This window comes from the organism of the source record quoted next, unplaced genomic scaffold (assembly GCF_019419815.1).
Source record: "Pyrus x bretschneideri cultivar Hongxiangsu unplaced genomic scaffold, Pyrus_bretschneideri_v1 Contig41, whole genome shotgun sequence".
Lineage (NCBI taxonomy): Eukaryota > Viridiplantae > Streptophyta > Magnoliopsida > Rosales > Rosaceae > Pyrus > Pyrus x bretschneideri.
Window position 1 is genome coordinate 417,096 of NW_025999735.1, and position 20,125 is coordinate 437,220.

Here is a 20,125-nt window from a genome sequence, read left to right on the forward strand (position 1 = left end):
CAAATTATGTAAACCAAATGATGTAGTTGTTGGTGATTAGATTATTATCTAAGTGTTCATTAACGTGATTATTTTTTATTTTTTATTAGTCACACACATGCAAATTTGATTTAAAAATTTAGTTTACCCAATATTATCTTCTTCTTCTTTTTTAACAGTTAAAAGGAAAACAATTTTGAGCTGAGGAGGGGCAGGTAGGTAAATTCCAAACGAAACACCACCACCAGTCTGGAGTGTTGTGAGGAAATATTTGATCATCACCACTTCCACTGCCCAGAAAACCCGGGGATATGAACATTGCAGATCGCCTGAAATTTGACAGTGCAACCATTAAATAATTAAATTTATTGATATTCCCCAATAAAAATTACATCCGCCGCATCCTCGACCAACCCAAAACGACGACAATATAGACCCACCAACCCAAGTCTAATAAAATCAAACTGATCGTCGCCGGCATCGCAGGGTGATGACGCATTTTCTATTTTCCAGTCAAGATGGCGAACAGTAATCAAACTTAAACTATATATAAAATTATTTTGGAGAAAGAATATCGGACTGAAACTTATTTTAACAATAGATATGAAAATGACAAGAATATATAGTCAGAGATGGCAAACGACAACTCATCTGGCAATTTCGGTCAGCAACACATGCATGCAATTTTCTTAATATCATAAGCATGTAGTCCAAACGTCCCGCCATTTCAAGCCCGGCAACCCAAAAGCTTCCAACGTCCAACGTCATCATGCGATGCACCTGTACAATAAATTAACCACCAAAATTTACAATCTTTTTAATTGTCAAAGGAGTAGTGCTACATCACTATATATTTGTGCAATCATTTATATTATATCTTTTTAGTAGAGATAAGACTCACCATCACATGTTGGTTCATCTGTATTAGAGATGTTCGACCTTGGATGCACTCCATCAAAACTAGATGAATGCTAAGCGTGCCACTGTTGGCCAAGACCAACATATTGTGAGTTAGTCGGGCATAACTAAATTGATTACTTGCGCCACAAGTAAAATGACTTCTTTTATCAAGGGATTGTTTATAGAAAGGTTAAGTCTATAAAAGGTCATTTTTACTGCCTTGAGATCAAGGACTGTGTTAATGTTATTTAGCAAGTTTTAATTAGGTCAAGATTACCAAGTTTAGTCCATGATTGCATTAGAATTGATAGGGAACAACCAAAAGTAGAGTATAGCGAAGGTTTCAAGTAATAAATGAGCATAACAGTCCATGTTAGAACTTAATAAATTAACTCAAGAGTAAACATGAAGTAAATAAAGACAGTATTTAATGCATCAAAAGGTAAACAAGTGAATTCGGGCATGTTATAAACCTTGTCAGGCTTGAGTCCCTGCCTCTCGGGCACTTCTTTTGCAAACTTACAGAGTATGGGCCAGCTTTTGGAAATGAAAAAGGGTGTAGTAGTGGCTACAAATTAAATCGATAATGTGAAAAGGCTGCAACAGAGCTATAACTTAAAGGGAATGAATGGGGGTGCAAAGAGAATATAAAGAAAGCGTCAAAGCTTTTAAGTGTTTTTTTTTAGAGTTAAGTTGAGTGTCATTTTCTTTGTATTCTCTCGTAGCTTTTATAAGACTTTCATCCTTTTGGGTTAAACCCCCTTGGATTGATGTGACATGCAACTGGTGATTTCACATTTAACCCTCTCCAAATTAAGGGGGTTTTACCCCTGAAAGGGTGCTTTTGCCTTATGCAAAACCCTTTGTTAATGACCCTTATGCCTACCCAGTTGCATGCGTTTACCGTCCAGTTTTGTCACGTTAGCCAATATCTTGAATTCTGGGTCGAACTTTCGTCCTCATCCTTCTTTGCTTTGATGGTGTAGTGTTTTCCTAGGGCTTTGTGTGCAATTGGGCCGCACTCTAGGCCTAATGTCCAATTTGGGTCTAAATAAGAGAAATGTACAAATGATGGTACAAATAGATAGTAAGAATAAGATTTTTGTTATCAAAGAATCTTTCCAAGTTTTAGTCAACTTCGTAAAACACAATACGAAACTCGGCCGAGCTGATTAAACTCCTAATTTTTTTCTCTAGTTTTTTTCTTTCTTTGTTGTCTAGTTTCTCTTACATCCTATATGTTGTTTGCGATGCCACCGCTGTAGAAAAACTAACGAGGGCAATGCGATCCCTTATTAATCTCCCTCAGCAAAAACTTTTGAATCTTCCCGGTGGAAGTCTTAGGAAGCTCGTCCTTAATCACCACCGTCGTGGGTACCATGTGTTGATGAATAAGCATTGTTACTATAATCATTGATGCAGAAGTTCAATGAAAAATTGAAGCTCGGATTGCTGGATTTCTTCTAAAGTTGAAGTGGTATAGCTTATGTAATCAACGATTGCGATTATAATGAGTGATAAATTATTTAATCGTAAAGGTCGTTTGGTTATGTCATTTGTGTTTTTCTTTATGGTAAAAGGTAAAATTTATTACCAACCCAACGACGAATGTCCAATCACAAATAAAGCACAAAGCAAAATAATGAACCTCCAAAATAACACAAAAACAGCCCAACACAAGAGTTGGAGCCCAAAGCAGAAAAACCAAAACAAAGAAACCAAAGCAAAATTGATTTTTCTTTTCTTTCTATGAGTCAGGTGTAAAATGCTTCGACTTCGTGTGCCCCAACTTTAAGATTCAACGTTTTGGGCGGTTGCTTAGGGACAGTGCTCTACTGTGGTGGAACCCAGGACCATGATGTGTCATGCAAGTGCGGGTGCACTCAACCTTAAGACTCAATGTTGACATTAGCCTATTAGGGAAAGACTGATTCGGTAACCCGGCCCGAAAGGGTTGGACCGGGACGGTCCACAAATAATTTCCTAGATGGGGGGCTACTTGTTAGCCCATAGTCTTATCTATTTCGTTTTTTTTTTTTTTTTTAAATTTTAATTTTAAATGAGACAACTGATGGTAAGCCACGGTTATCTTTGGCTGGGTTCGGTTGGAAAATTGTGCCAAATTCCTTGTGCCACCTGCCTGCCACATACACATAATTACCGAAAATCAATTACTGTTGGCCAACCGTCTTTTTACGGTTGCCAAAAATTGGTTCAGCCGAAATTATTGGCTGGTTCGGTTGGTAAATGGCATAACCGATGGTTTCAAATAAGCTAAAAAAAAAAAAACAACTCAAGACCATGCACCGACTCATAAATAGCAAACCAGAAAAGAGAAGAAGAAGTTGTTGCTGCATTTTTCAATTGATGATACGCCAACATAATCATGACTTAACAAATTAAAATGAAAATCAAATCAAAACTTAACAAGCCAGCATCAATGTCAGCAAATATAATCCAAATAGTCATAAGTTCACAAACTCAAAAGTCTAACTAATATAGTTGTCTAAATTCAATTGTAGCAACTAATGCATAAACAAAAAACTCAAAACTCAAAAGTATGGTTCTGGTTATAAGATCCCCTTATTATAATCCCAAAACAAATAACTTGTTGTTTTGATAATGCAATATCACTTAAGTAGTAGCAACCAATGCATGTGAAATCTTCCATGAATCAATTCTTCGAAGCACTTGGAATTGATGTTCCTGCTTGAGATGTAGAACCATCAACTATTTCAATTCAAATGTTACATAAAAAAAATATATATATATGATTAGAACAAAAGTAATATTGAATAATAATTAAATTAAAAATATCAATAAACATTGGATTGAAGTACTATAATTAGAATTAGAAAAAAATATAGCAATACTTACAATTTTCCAAATCTTCACACACACACACACACACACACACATATATATATATATTGGTAGGTATGGAATACTGCTAGTATACAAAATCCAATACCAAAGCCAAACCATTAATTGTTAGTTCGGTATAATGCCAACCGATTATGAAAAAAATGCCAAAACTATACCATACCATTATGAACCGACTGGTATGGTTCAGTTGGTAAATCGGTTTATGGAAAAATTTCCCACCTGATGTAAAACGTTTAGTGGAGGAATTTGAAGCACATCTTGATAGGTGCAAGGTGAAGACGAATAGGTCATGAGTATTGAGCCGTGATTTAAATAGCATTCAATATGTATAATTAATCATGCGAATTACAAATACAATAAATAGGCAATGTCAGCGTTGCCTTAAGGATCAACTTTGTATTTCAGAGTAATCAATATAGTCTTTAAGAATTCTCTCACTTTTCTAGTGGATTCTAGATGAATCATTAAGGGTGAACGTGAGGATCCCTATGTGTATCTTCTTGCTTCGACACACACCTACGGTTATCCACCCATTTCGGGATCAATGAGGTTATGAAAAATTTTACCCTGCTCATAATTTTATCTTTTTAGTTGAAATTGAAATTCTTTTTCCAAGTTACATTAGAGGTCTCCAACCCTAAACTTAAGCTACTATTTTTTTTCACCCGTATTTTATTCAAATTAAGAGTTAAAAAGGAGAAGCCCCAAATACAATCAATATCAGCCCGGTCACAAAGAAAAGCGGGATAGATAACAACGGGCAATGATCTATCTCAAATATGAGTATATGTGACCTAATGACCAACACTAGTGATGGTTGTAACAACCCGTCCAGGAATTTACGTAAGAAAATGGGTATTTTTGTATTTTCACTAAGTTTGGGGATACCTTCCTTTTAAAAATTGTTTTTGAGTCTTAATTGGTGAGCCCAAGGGGCCCACCCCCCTGTTTTTGTTCCCCGGTTCTTTCCCTATCCCTTTCTTTTATTTTTTTTTCTGAAAAGTCTTCTCTTCTCTCTTCTCCTTCTTCCTTTGTGCTCTCTCTTTCCCCCCTCCTCTCGGTGCTCTTTCCTCCGACAAGAACACACACACACACACACACACACACACACACACACACACACCCATGCCCACACCTATAGCTCTTTTCTAACCCCGTGGTTGTCTTTTGGACGTCAAACCATGAAGAAACCACATCGGAGACATTTCCCAGTTTTCCGGCGAGCACCGCCCCTTTCGAGGAAATTTCCGGCCAAACCACGGCGATTTGGCCGGCGTGTGAGGTATTAATCTCTTCGTCTCGCTGAGTACTACAACTTTCCTTTTTGTTTCACCCAATTTCATTGAGTATTGAAGAAGTTATACTCATTTGAATCTTACCCAGTTTCCGGCAACCTCAGTGACTTTCGAGGCAATTTCTGGCCAAACCACGGCGATTTGGCCGGTGTGCGAGGTATCAATCTCTTCGTCTCGCTGAGTACTACAACTTTCCTTTTTGTTTCACCTAATTTCATTGAGTATTGAAGAAGTTATACTCATTTGAATCTTACCCAGTTTCCGGCGGACACCCGTGGCTTCCAGGCTGTTTTCCGGCCAACTCCGACCACGATGACGGGAACCAAGGGTATATTTCGATTCCTTACCTTTGGGGCTTCAATTTGGTATATTGAATGACATGTTTTGGTTGAGTTTTAAGCTCCAACGGAGCTTGGGAATTCTCCGGCCGAAAACCGGCCTTCCCCCCTCCTTGGAATCCGGCGACCACCAAACCCAAAGGCCTTAGGGCCCTGGTTGCAAGCCCAAACCCATTACCCTTTTAATTGGGCCATTGGCCCATGAGGTTTCAAACCCAAACCCACTTTCCTTCTAACCCAAACCCAACCCACCTAACACCTAAACCCAATTACCCTAACCCAAAACCCTAAAGCCCAAAACCCGTGACCCGTTGACCCGTGACCCGTTGATCGTTGACCCGGTCAACGGTCAACGTTGACTTCGAGCGTTGACTTTTTGGGTTTTCGTGCGGGACCCCTCCTAGGCTAATTTCGACGTCCTGAACCTGTTTCTGATGTCTGTTTTCCCAAATTCAATCATTTGAGTAGAGTTTGACTAAGTGTACCCTTTATGTGCTTAGGGGTGTTTATCTGCAGCGTTTCCTTCTTCGCTAGATGGCGTGGCTTTTCGAAGGCAAAGTACTGTGAGTGGACCCCTTCTGAAAATACATGTTTTGATAGTAGAAATGCATACATGAAAGCATGATTTGATGATTATGATTTATGAACGTTTTACGAGATAACATGCTTACTGAGGTTAGTTTGAATTATTACTATTTTTCCTATAACCCATGTTCTTATAGAATATCTGATGGATGACGATATGATATTTAGAACATGTTTAGAACACTTCTTTATAGTATAGATGATGGATGACTTTATACTATGAAGTTGATTTTCAATATATGTATGTTCATTGATTTTGTACTTACTTAGTGGTCCTTTCCGCTACGGGACGTAGGGATAGATCCGGTCTGTCCCGGGCGACGGTTTGGTGTTGGCATAGGGCCTGGAGTGTGTTTTCCTCTGACTGTCTGCTCAGAGACGGGGAGCCGACAAGGGGCCTGAAGTGTATTTTCCTCTGACTGTCTGCTCAGAGATGGGGCCTGAAGTGTTATATCGGACATTCACTAGTGTTTATTATTTATGCGAATTATGATTTGAGACATTGCACGACATGCTAGGTTTCGGAAAACCTATGTTTATCATTATATATATGTGTTTTCATAAAACCTAGGGGTTAGTATGTTGATAACTGTTTTATTATATATATATATATATATGTCAACTTGGTCCACTCATGTTTGTTTTGCGCCCCCTTCAGGACTTAGAATCGAGGCATACAATCCCGACGTCCACGCACTTCCGCATCGGCATCTTCGAGTCCTCGTGGTGTAGGACCCACTCCTTTGTCTCATTTAATTTTATATTATTTTCTTTTAGTGTTCTAGATTAGTGGTGTGCTCTGAACACGGTCCTTATTTGCATATTCATTATTCTTTTATATTTATAAGCCTTATTTATCATTTGTTTTCAGCATTTGCACTCAATAAATGGCTTTCGTCACCTTCGGGTGTCGGCCAGCACGTGCTTATCCTGGTATTCGGGGAATATCGGGGTCGGGCCGTGTCAGATTGGTATCAGAGCGTGGTTTTGTTCAGAGCATACTTAGGACCTTCTGCTATTGTAGTAGTATGTCTGTTATGACATCATTTGGATGTCATGACTTCCGGATTTAGTGTATTTCGGCGTAGTTGTTCGAATCTTTCTCTGTTTGAATTGTCACCTTCTGGTTGAAATACAAGAATTCGTGTCGGGATTGTGCCTCAGTGGTGATGAAGTGGATTGTTGAATAACTTTCAACATCGGATCGATACTCTACATCGTGCATTCCCTGGGAATTTCGGACATAATTGGATTTACCTAGGAGCGTTGGGAAACGGAAAAACCCTAAGTGAGTTGAATTTGGAAGATATGAAGCAGTTTTGTACTTTACGACGTGCATTCTCAGGGAATGGCGAGCACAGTTAGTGTTACTTGGAAGCGACGTGTTCTAGAAATCTTAGTTTGAGGAAGTCTGGTTGAGACCAGCTGTAGATACGAAATGGCGATGCCACTCTGCGACATGCGTTCCCTAGGAATTGCGGGCAGAGTCGGCTCTACATCGAAATCTTGGGAAACAGAAAAATCTTGACGGTACGAGTTGGTTGAGATCAACTAGAACCCTGAAACGATGGCATCATTCTGCGACATGCGTACCCTAGGAATGGCGGGCAGAGTCATATTGCAGTGGCAACTACTTGAAATATTCGAAGTGCGTGTTTGAGAAAGCAAGTAAGCGCTAGTGGTGACGACGATTAGTAAGTGGTAGTTGACGAGAGCAAATCAATGTTCTCAGGCTCATTACCACTGAAGAAACTCGTGTGAATCAGTAGAATGAATCTTCAATGATTGTTCTATCAGTAACCTTCTTGCTTACCTTAACAACGAAGTCAAGTTCTTTAACCTTTGACCGTTAGCTCTACACCAAATTCTTCGGGTGTTGCCTTCATTCAAATTAGATAATTTCTTAAGTGGCTCTTTGGTAGCAGACGCTATTCCCACCAATTTTCCAAAAGGAGTTGCGATTCTTTTTCTTGTTGTAGTTGGTTTTGGTTGATGAAGATCCATACATGTTTGGATAAACAGACTTCTTGAACTTCACTGGGTTTGGCACTAGGCGGTAAATCCTAGCACCTTGTCCACATACTTTTCAGTAGAAGTGAACTTAGCCTCTTGCGTGTAGCCTAATTGACCAATGCTCTTATCCACTAATTGTCCAGCTTTGTAACTTTTCAATGTAATGGCTTGAGACTTCTATAGTCATCATTATACGAAGATCGAGCTTTACTTTGAACTTCTCTGGACTCATTGAGCTTTGGTTTGCTCAAGAGCATCACTTTGAGTTAGCCAATCGTGTCACTGCATGCTTACACAGACTGCTTTGTATCTTTCTTCTTCGTCATTCTGTTGGTTCAGAGGTTCTACGTTTAATTTTTCAACTTTGAAACAGCTTACAACGTATTGTGAATTTCGAAATGTCTTTGGCCTCGTCAAATCTTATTAACAGTTCTTAACCATTCTTGAGCTTATACCTATTTCCTTTTTGGCTAAGGAACCAGTCAACCTTACCGTGTTGATTAACCAAATAATCATAAACAGTGATTTCTATTTTTGCATCTTTACCTTCTTTCGCTCGTTTGTTCTTGGCATGATTTCTCACTCATCCAGATATCTTGTACTCTAGTTTTAATAAACTTGTTTTGATCCTCAAATTCTTGAGTGTTCTTTTAGCCTTCTCTACATGGTTTCTCACTCAATCAGTGAAGAATTCACGATCGATCAATTCAGTGGAAGTATGCGCCCAATTCTTATCTTTTCAGACAGAAATGTTGGGAGCATAATCTTTTCACAAGCTTACCCTACTTACCAGAAAGAGTTCCACGTGGGTGTGAGGTTGGAGTCGTCTTGTGGTAAGAGGCTGGTGAAGATTATGGTGCAGGTGAGTAGTAGATTGCATCATTATCTTCACGCTGAATTGAATGGTCACCACTCATTATCTTACTACAATTCATAACCATCATATCGCACTTTGGTAGACCTTTTCGATGATGTGATGTGTTCGCCTCAACGCAGCTTTCCATTACTTGGCACTAAGATCCTTCGGTTTGTGAGCACGTGAGCGTGATGTTTGTGCGATCTTTTAGTAAGAGTTGGATGAAGGTCTGAGTACAGAAGGTCAGCGGATTGTATCACCATCTTACTATAATTCATAGGCATCACATCGGTTCTTTTCCAATTTTATGTGCCGTCTCAACTCATCTTTTCACTGTTTCACTTCAAGACTCTTTTGTTGTGAGTACGTGGTTATTGAAACACTTCTAGTAGATCTATTTAGTGCACTCTGGGTTGGCACCCCAGCGCGGTCGAGGCGAGAATCGAAAAATCTTTACACTTCTCTCGAAAGGTGTGTACTCTCATTTATTTTTTTTGGTCGATCACTTGAGAGTCCTTCTTTCCATCAACATTGACCTTGTTTTACTAGAAATCTGCAACTAAGCAAAATTGGAGAGGTGGTTTGAGCACTACAATGATTCCCAAGAGATACTGCTTGTTGGGAAAGGTGACTTTTCGTTTTCTGCTTGCTTGGCTGGAGCTTTTGGGTCTACTATTAACATGGTAGCCACTTCCTTTGAATCCCAAGGTACAGTTTTCAAATGGGTTCTTTGTTGGCAAAACACTGGTGTAGTTGGTCACTTTTGGAAGAATTGAGGAGGTTAGTATGCTTGATGCTTGATACTAGATAGAGTTTTATGACGACAGTTTCTGTTTTGTTCGGTTTGAGTACGCCATTTTTGCGACATGGTACGAGAGTTCTACAAGGAATACTGGTTAGCTGAGGAGTATTGTGAACTAGTATTCGAAAGATTGAATTTACGATGCGTGAAATTGTGCACCCTCAGCATATTACTGCTTGCTTATCAAGACAACAAATGTGTGATCGATATCACGGGCGGCCGACTGTGGTATTGAAAACTTATTCGTTGGGTTCGTTAAGCAAGTGGGCAGGAAGATTCGTCTTCAGCAGTTGGTACGGATTTGCTATTGTTAGGACTTAACCTAGAGACGCATCTTTTCTTGGAGTACGTGACGTTTCGTATGCTTAGGCGAGACCCACTCTTATTTTTCAGTTTTGAGTTTCAGTTTTGATTTTCAGTGTAAGTATTTTAACTTCCTTTTCTTTAATTATTTGTTTTTGTCGTTAAAATGTTTTGGGGGAGGTATTCTCGTTTTCAGTTTTAAGTTTAGCACGAATTTTTGACCTATATGTTAGTACATATCTATTTTGACGCTATAGTATTTTGCGTACTTATTTTTGAACTTACGTCTATATATGTTTTCGACTTTATATCTTATTAAAGTATGTTTCTACTTTTACACTGATGGGGAAGAAAGTAAGAGCTTGGAGGCATGATAGAGGATTTGGCAACCGCTTGCGACGGTGTGGCATATTCTCTTTGATGCACCCACTCTGACTTGAATTCTCTTTATACATATATTCTTTTTCCTATTTTCGAGTATTTCGTTTTAAGTTGTGATTTTAAATTTCGGGACGAAATTCTTTTAAGTGGGGTAGATTGTAACAACCCGTCCCAGAATTTACGTAAGAAAATGGGTATTTTTGTATTTTCACTATGTTTGGGGGATACATTCCTTTTAAAAATTGTTTTTGAGTCTTAATTGGTGAGCCCAAGGGGCCCACCCCCTGTTTTTGTTCCCCGGTTCTTTCCCTTTCCTTTTCTTTTATTTTTTTTTTTCTGAAAAGTCTTCTCTTCTCTCTTCTCTCTTTCTTCCTCTGTGCTCTCTCTTTCCCCCTCCTCTCGGTGCTCTTTCCTCCGACAAGAACACACACACACACACACACACACACACACCCATGCCCACACCTATAACTCTTTTCTAACCCCGTGGTTGTCTTTTGGACGTCAAACCATGAAGAAACCACATCGGAGACATTTCCCAATTTTCCGGCGAGCACCGCCCCTTTCGAGGCAATTTCCGGCCAAACCAAGGCGAGTTGGCCGGCGTGTGAGGTATCAATCTCTTCGTCTCGCTGAGTACTACAACTTTCCTTTTTGTTTCACCCAATTTCATTGAGTATTGAAGAAGTTATACTCATTTGAATCTTACCCAGTTTCCGGCGACCTCAGTGACTTTCGAGGCAATTTCTGGCCCAACCACGGTGAGTTGGCCGGCGTGCGAGGTATCAATCTCTTCGTCTCGCTGAGTACTACAACTTTCCGTTTTGTTTCACCTAATTTCATTGAGGATTGAAGAAGTTATACTCATTTGAATCTTACCCAGTTTCCGGCATACACCCGTGGCTTCCAGGCTGTTTTCTGGCCAACTCCGAGCATGATGACGGGAACCAAGGGTATATTTCGATTCCTTACCTTTGGAGCTTCAATTTGGTATATTGAATGACATGTTTTGGTTGAGTTTTGAGCTCCAACGGAGCATGGGAATTCTCCGGCTGAAAACCGGCCTTCCCCCCTCCTTGGAATCCGGCGACCACCAAACCCAAAGGCCTTAGGGCCCTGGTTGCAAGCCCAAACCCATTACCCTTTTAATTGGGCCATTGGGCCATGAGGTTTCAAACCCAAACCCACTTTCCTTCTAACCCAAACCCAACCCACCTAACACCTAAACCCAATTACCCTAACCCAAAACCCTAAAGCCCAAAACCCGTGACCCGTGACCCGTGACCCTTGACCCGTTGACCGTTGACCCGGTCAACGGTCAACGTTGACTTTGAGCGTTGACTTTTTGGGTTTTCGTGCAGGACCCCTCCTAGGCTAATTTCGACGTCCTGAACTTGTTTCCGATGTCCGTTTTCCCAAATGCAATCATTTGAGTATAGTTTGACTAAGTGTACCCTTTATGTGCTTAGGGGTGTTTATCTGCGGCGTTTCCTTCTTCGCTAGATGGCATGGCTTTTCGAAGGCAAAATACTGTGAGTGGACCCCTTCTGAAAATACATGTTTTGATAGTAGAAATGCATACATGAAAGCATGATTTGATGATTATGATTTATGAACGTTTTACGAGATAACATGCTTACTGAGGCTAGTTTGAATTATTACTATTTTTCCTATAACCCATGTTCTTATAGAATATCTGATGGATGACGATATGATATTTATAACATGTTTAGAACACTTCTTTATAGTATAGATGATGGATGACTTTATACTATGAAGTTGATTTTCAATATATGTATGTTCACTGATTTTGTACTTACCTAGTGGTCCTTTCCGCTACGGGACGTAGGGATAGATCCGGTCCGTCCCGGGCGACGGTTTGGTGTTGGCATAGGGCCTGAAGTGTGTTTTCCTCTAACTGTCTGCTCAGAGACGGGGAGCCGGCAAGGGGCCTGAAGTGTATTTTCCTCTGACTGTCTGCTCAGAGATGGGGCCTGAAGTGTTATATCGGACATTCACTAGTGTTTATTATTTATGCGAATTATGATTTGAGACATTGCACGACATGCTAGGTTTCAGAAAACCTATGTTTATCATTATATATATGTGTTTTCATAAAACCTGGGGGTTAGTATGTTGATAACTGTTTTATTATATTTATATATATATATATATATATATATATATGTCAACTTGGTCCACTCATGTTTGTTTTGCGCCCCCTTCAGGACTTAGAATCGAGGCATACAATCTCGACGTCCAGGCACTTCTGCATCGGCATCTTCGAGTCCTCGTGGTGTAGGACCCACTCCTTTGTCTCATTCAATTTTATATTATTTTCTTTTAGTGTTCTAGATTAGTGGTGTGCTCTGAACACGGTCCTTATTTGCATATTCATTATTCTTTTATATTTATAAGCCTTATTTATCATTTGTTTTCAGCATTTGCACTCAATAAATGGCTTTCGTCACCTTCGGGTGTCGGCCAGCACGTGCCTATCCTGGTATTCGGGGAATATCGGGGTTGGGCCGTGTCAATGGTTGTCAATTAGAAAATTTATCTCTGTAAAAACATGTTTCCAAGTAGAAAATTCCCTATAATCGCCTTCAACGCCATTGTGTTGTTTAGAATAACGTCGATGAACTTAACTACTCTTACCCACAGACTTAATCTACTGTGATATTTACAAAAAATGATGTAAAGGGCCGACGGTTTTTATCTGTATCTTTTAGATTCTCTATATGTAAAGTGAGCACCTACATTTGGTAAAACATTCTGAAATACCTAAAATACCCTTCTCTAAGAAAAAAATTCAACAAAAAATAGCCAAATATATTACGGATAGCTTAGTAAGATGACACAAATAAGAAAATAAAGAAATTAAGTAAAAAAAAATCGGCGTCACTCACGTACAGACCATGTTTGGGGGAATGTTTAGAATGATCATCCATTGGATAAAACACACCCGCAGTTGAGATAAATAATGGGAATAAAAGTCATAGACTCAGCTTGGGAATATACGAAGGAGGACTACTCGAAATATTTGAAGGAGGATTTAAGCATTGTTTCTTATTATATCATTTCATTACGTAACTATATAATGGGAATAAAAGTCTTAGACTCAGTAATCCTAGAGTAGAGTCTAGTATGACTAACAACTAAGTAAACCAACTATTCAATTAATCATATCAATAACTATATAAATTATTCAACAATCAACAATTCAATTATTCAGTAATTAACAATTTCATTCATCAATAATCAACAATTTCATTCATTAATAATCATATTGTGGATGCAAATTTCCACATTCCTTTGATTGACGAATCTCTTGACATAGTCCCGGAGTGACTCATTTGGATTCTTCTTGATGTTGAAGAGATGATCAGACTTCTCCTTGATCGAGTGGTAGGATGAGTACTCTTTAGTGAAAACTACGGAAAACTCATCAAAACTCCGGATGGACTATAGAGGCAGGGTATGAAACTAATCATGTGCCTCGTCCTGCAAAGTAGTGGCGAATATCTTGCACATTAAGGCGCGTTGGCACTGTAAAGGATCATCATGCTGCGATAGTGCTTCAAGTGCCTTTTCGAGTCTCCATCTCCCTTGAATAGGTGAAATACGGCGTATTGAACTTACGTGGAGGTTCTGTCTGCTCGACCTTGTCCGTGAGAGGTGATTTACCCATGTGTGCCACATCCTTGTGAAGGGCTTTGTCTGTGGTCTCGATGTGCTGGAATCCGTGCAATCGCTCAGTCAGGAGCTTCTCTACTTCTTCTTGAATTTTCCTCTATCGAGACATCAGGGCTTCCGATTGCCCCAATCATGACCTGCTAGTCTCGGATATTCTTCCTTATGCTTGGCTTATCTATGTCGTGGCTGCTGTGCATGTAGTACATTCATGGCAGGCTAGCAGATTACTCGTAGGCTGCTGGTTGAACTTGAGTCGGATTGTGTGACTGCTTCTCCCTGTCTGCCAAGCTGCCTACTCTGATGTGAGGTGGAAAATTATCATTGCGGGCCTAGCCGTGTATGAATACTTTGCCTGGAAGGTTGCCCATGTCGATTATTGGAGTGTGGCCCCAACCGTAAATGTTTACTCGTCCAGTGGCCTAACTGAGAGTGCACGATCCTCCGCTCGCTAAGACGAGAGTCTAAGCTATCTCGGAGGCCGAGGTGGAAGTGTACACTGCCATAACGCTCGGTTTGTGGTTGGTCGAAGGGTTGTTTGTTAGGACGTCGGTTGAGAGAAATGTCATCGTCTACCCTTATCCTACTTCTAGACACCTTATTCGGGGTACAATGTATCTCGGTACGCTGCAAGAACTGACTTACTAAGGTAGTCTGCTGCACGAGGGCGTTTGTCAGCTTGCGGGACTTGTCGGGATAGGTGTTATTTGCCATTTAGAGTGGAAAAGTCGGGACGGTAGACGTCTGCTTGAGTTGTGGAAGTGTAAGGGAGTCCAGGTGCAAAGCTTGACCCATCATGAATCAAATCTATAGTAAAGTAGGGTGAAAATACCATTGGTTCAATCGTTGGCCTTGGGATATAGATCTAGGGTGGTTGAACTGATTTTAGACCATGCTGAACCTTTTAAAGGGTTGTGGGAGCAGGTTAGGCGCATGGGCGTTGGGCCACCTCGGTTGGCGTGGCTTGGGCTGCCTCGGTGTGGGCAGCTCACATCCAAGTAAAGGTGGCAGACGCTAAAGGCTGTTGTCGAGGGCAAGAAGCCTTTAAACATAACATTTACATTGCATGCTGGCTGCTTGCGTCGTGGGCCTCCTGCACTAGGATTTCTTTGCATTGAGCGGAGGTTGCCCCTTGGGCAACTACAGCGGCGGTTACCGCTGCTAGTATAACCATGGTACCTTATGGTGGTAAATGTGCAGTCTTTACCATGGCAAGCCTCAATGAGCAATGGCGTAGAGCCACGTCACGATCTCCATCGGTTAGTCCATGTCCTTCAACGTATAGGGTCCCATTGGTTGTAGTTTTTGAATTTTCTGCCATCATAGTCGTGGATCTATGAACGAAAGAAATTGAAAACGAGAGTTTTCTTCGAGTTTTCGGATCAGAGCTCTCAATAAAAGTACCAATTTGTGGATGCAAATTTTCGTCTTCATTTGATTGACGAATCTGCACCTGCAAAATAATAACACCTAAGAGCAACTCCACCGAGAACATTAGCTCGATGGACTGGTGACTTCCCCATCCCAATAGCCCTAGCTGCAAGCTCCAACCCATGCGGGCGTGTGGGGCTGAGGGGGGCCCGAGCGAGAGGCCCAGCTCGAATTGGTGGCCTGAGAGCCTAAGGGTTGTGTGATGTGTGGCTGACGTCAGGGTGGCCCGGCTCGAATTCATCTGTTTTCCTTTGTTGAAATCTGGAAAAAGAATGGGATGCATGTAGGGAATTAAGCCCTCAAATTAAACCACAAGAATTGCAACACAACAAGATTTAAAGCTCAAGAACAAAAGATAGTGATAGAAACATCACCTGGGTTCGAGATTGAGAGCTCAAGCTCTCGGCTTCAATGGTAAGACCTCGCACCATGCACCGATGCCGCATGCAATGCCATGGTTGGGTTCCTTGAGTTCTAAGGATTCCAAAAATATTATTTTTGAGCTTGATTTGTTGAAGGTTTGAAGGGGAAGGAGGAAAAGAGTTCACGAAAGTGAGCTGGAAAAGAGGGAGAGAAAGAAAGGAAAAAGGAAGAGAGAGATAGAAAGAAGAGAGAGAGAGAGAGGAAGAACCAGTCAAATGAGGGTAAAAAGGGAAAATGTGATAGGGATGCCTGATGGATTGGGTGAGGAAAAAATACTAATATTTTATTGCTTATTGCATGGCTATTCAGTTTAGAGGTGGGGATGCAAAAGACAATTATTGTTCATTAAAGACAGGTACTGTTCATTGAGTGGATTCAATAGTGAGTTACTCTAAGGGGCCTTTGCAACGCTGGAGTTGCTCTAAGATTAAGGGCAAAAGTCTCACGCGCCCACGATGAATAGAGAGGCTTTGGCTGAAGAATCTTCAATGTCAAAGTTAGAATTTTAAGAAGAATGTGTTCGAGTGTTTGTGGGAAGCAAAGAACCTCTTTAGGGGTAGCTAAAGCTTATTGGATTTTGGAGATAAAGTGTGTATTTATAGGAGAAATGGAGGAAATGGGTCGGCCTTCTAGGGTTTAAGGGTGGCCAGGCCTTGGGTTGATGTTGGATGAGAATATTCAAAGATAGTTGTGTAAATAAATATCTTAAAGTAATTATGTAAATATTCTAAATAAATGAGATTAAGATTACTTACTTGAAAGATGTTTTCTCTGATAAGGATTACTTAAGCCGTCGTTGATCTCTGTCTACTTTACCTTAGCTGCGCGTGGTGAATGAGGTTGCTCCGGTTCATTTAATAAGGACTGTTTTGTCTTTCTTAAGAAATAATTCACGTGTCAACAAAATGATTTTTGAAATTATTTTTAACTCTACGCATATAATTCATATCAATAATCAATAAGCATATAACGCTATAATTCCTTATTAACATCACAAAATTTCATATTAAATTATCAATTAAGTTTAGAGATTTAAATTTGAAAATTAGGTACTTACCTTGTTATAGGCTTGGCTTGGAACTTTGATGTTGTTGGCTTGAAAGCTGGAAAGTGAAGGTTGTATGTGACGGAAGGGGCCTAATGGCAAAAGTGTTGTCTCCTCTGTCTTCTTCTGCTCTCTTCGTCGGTGGCCGTGTGTGCGAGCTGGGTGGGAGGATTGGGGGACGCGTGGTTCCCCTAATGATATTTTTTTTTTGGGTTTTTAATCAACCAAAACCACGCCGTTTGGCGTCTGATACGGTTAATTATCAAAACACCGCCGCGCGCAGTGCCGGCTGCGCAGCAGCAGAACCGTTCCAGATTTTCGGACGAAACCAGAGGGGCGACTACTCGCTCCTGAGCGATATTTCCGGCAAGAGGAGGAGTGGCCCTATGTAGTTTCGCTTCTGCCCTGTTTAGTATGATTTTGAACCGCATTCAAGTCAGTGCCTTGTCCGTGTTCTCTGATGTGATTTCATAATAATATAAAATTTGTAAAACTATATTCAATTTAGAATTTAAGATATTTAAATGGATTTACAAATTTATAGATTTTTATAGAGTTTAATTGATTTGTAGAGATTTTATGTAAAATGTTGATTGAATTTTCTCGAAATCTCATGAAAAAATGTGAAATTTGTGGATGCTTAAAATAAATTACAAGATCTCTCCAATTCCTTCTAATTCTTTAACATTTTCAAATTTTTTAAAATTAAATTCTAATTAAATATATCTGGATTTCTAATGATTTTAATAAACTATCTTAAAATCTTGATTGAATACATATTGAATTTTAGTGAATCACTTAAAATCCTGATTAAATACACTAGATTTATTAAAAAAATTAAAATTCATCAAAATTCCAATTAAATACACTTCCTTACGGGTAATAGAAAGCAACAACATTACTAGCCATTCAAATTATTCCCATTTTCTACATAAATTCCACTCGAATAATTTTTGAAATATGGTTAAAAAGGCACTGTCCAATGAAACGTATACATTCACAATGAAATGCCACTTCCACTACGCATTACTAGCCGTTCAAATTATTCCCATTTTCTACATAAATTCCACTCGAATAATTTTTGAAATATGCTTAAAAAGGCACTGTCCAATGAAACGTATACATTCATAATGAAATGCCACTTCCACTACGCAGTGTCGCGAGCAAACATTGATCATCACCACTGCCCAGAAAAATCACATACATGAACATCATAAATGGGCTGAAATTTGACAATGCAATCATTATTTAATTATTTGATTGATATTTAAAATTACATCCGACTCAGCCTCGACGAACCCAAACCCTTAGCCATCTGTCTGAGCACAAACTTCTGAATCTTCCCGGTCGAAGTCTTGGGAAGCTCGTCCTTAAACACCACCGTTTTTGGCACCATGTATTTCGGCAGCTTCTTCCTGCAATACTCCATGATCTCATTCTCGGTCGGCTTCGCCGTCACATCACTCTTCAAGCTCACAAACGCGCACGGCGTCTCCCCCCAAAACTCGTCAGGCCTCGCCACAACCGCCGCCTCGTCGACAGCCGGGTTCGCATACAGCACTGACTCCACCTCCACGCTGCTCAGGTTCTCGCCCCCGCTTATAATAACGTCCTTGGATCTGTCCTTGATTTCCAAATAGCCATCGGGATGAATTACCCCCACGTCACCAGTATAAAACCACCCGTCTTTCATGCACTTGGCCGTTCCCGATGGGTCCTTCAGATACCCGAGCATCACGCACCCGCCTCTCAGAACGATCTCGCCGATTGACATTCCGTCGTGTTTTACGCTGAGTCCCGAGTCCGGGTCAACCACGTCGACTCGGGTCATTCCGACCGTCCTCACTCCTTGCCTCGACTTCAGCCTCGCTCTCTCCGTCGCCGGCAACAAATTCCACTTCCCCTTCCACGCGCACGACACCACCACCCCCGCCGTTTCGGTCAGCCCGTACCCGTGACTCACCACGAAACCCATGGACTCGGTCCGGATGAGAACCTGTGCCGGCGGCGGCGCTCCGCCGGTTAGGATGTGTACCGGGTACTCGAGTTTCTCGGTTCCGGACCGGACGTTTGTGAGCATGTTCAGCACCACGGGCGCACCGCACATGTGGGTGACACGGTATCGTTTGATCAAGGCGTAGATGATTTGGCCGTCGAACTTACGAACACAGATGTTCGTCCCACCGACGGCTGCCATCCCGTATGGAAAGTTCCACCCGTTAGAGTGGAACATTGGTAGGGTCCACAGGTACACGGGTTGTTTGGGTACGCCCCAGTCGATCAGGGAATCGACGGTGATGATGAAAGCGCCTCTGTGGCAGTGAACTACTCCCTTGGGAGACGATGTGGTACCCGACGTGTAATTCAGCGTTATCGGGTCCCACTCGTTCGACGGCGGGACCCACTCGAACCCCTCGTCGCCTGTCTCCACGAGGTTCTCGTACGTGCAGAGGAAGTGGTCGAGTTGTGCTGCGCGTGACGGCTCGCCGGAATCGTTGGCGATGAGGACGAGTCTAGGGGAGGGGGTGTTTGGCGGGAAGAGAGAGATGGCTTCAAGGATTAGGGATTGCAATTCGTAGTCGACGAAGACTAGTTTTGATTCGCTGTGGCGCAGGAGTAGGGAGACGGTGCGGGTGTCGAGGCGGATGTTGATGGTGTTGAGGATGGCGCCGGACATGGGCACGGCGAAGTGTAGCTCGTACATGGCGGGGACGTTTGGGGAGAGGACAGACACCACGTGGCCTCTGTCGATGCCAAGGGATGATATGGAGGAAGCGACGCGGAGACAGCGACGGTGGGTCTGCGTCCACGTGTAGGTGGTGTCTTCGTAGACAACGGAGGGGCAGTCGCCGTAAACGGTGGCTGCTCTTTCCAGAAATCCCAAGGGGGTTAGAGGAGATGAGTTGACTGACGTGGGCTTCAGGTCTTCCATTATTTCTGTATGGAGTTGTTCACGGATGGTCTGAGCTAGCTGTGTTGTTCTGATGTGGGTTCTGTCAATGGAGAGTGCCTTGTTTAATATATAGAACGGAATAGATCCTCTTCGGATAGAATCTGGAAGATCAATTAATCGTATTCATTTATTATACATATTAAAAATTATTTTAAATTTAAAATTAAACATAAATAATATTTAACAAAAACTAACTCTATATGATAAAATTTTAACAAAAAAATCCGAAGAGAATTCTTGTT

At 41.1% G+C, this 20,125-nt stretch overlaps 1 protein-coding gene across 1 annotated transcript; it reads right to left on the reverse strand.

The window, feature by feature from the left end:
- Positions 1–17,981: 17,981 nt before the first annotated feature.
- Positions 17,982–19,877, reverse strand: LOC125469214 (2-methylpropanoate--CoA ligase CCL4-like). Its single transcript, XM_048566294.1, has one exon. The coding sequence runs from the start codon at positions 19,860–19,862 to the stop codon at positions 18,204–18,206; it is 1,659 nt and encodes a 552-aa protein (XP_048422251.1). The 5' UTR covers positions 19,863–19,877; the 3' UTR covers positions 17,982–18,203.
- Between the last annotated feature and the right edge of the window lie 248 nt (positions 19,878–20,125).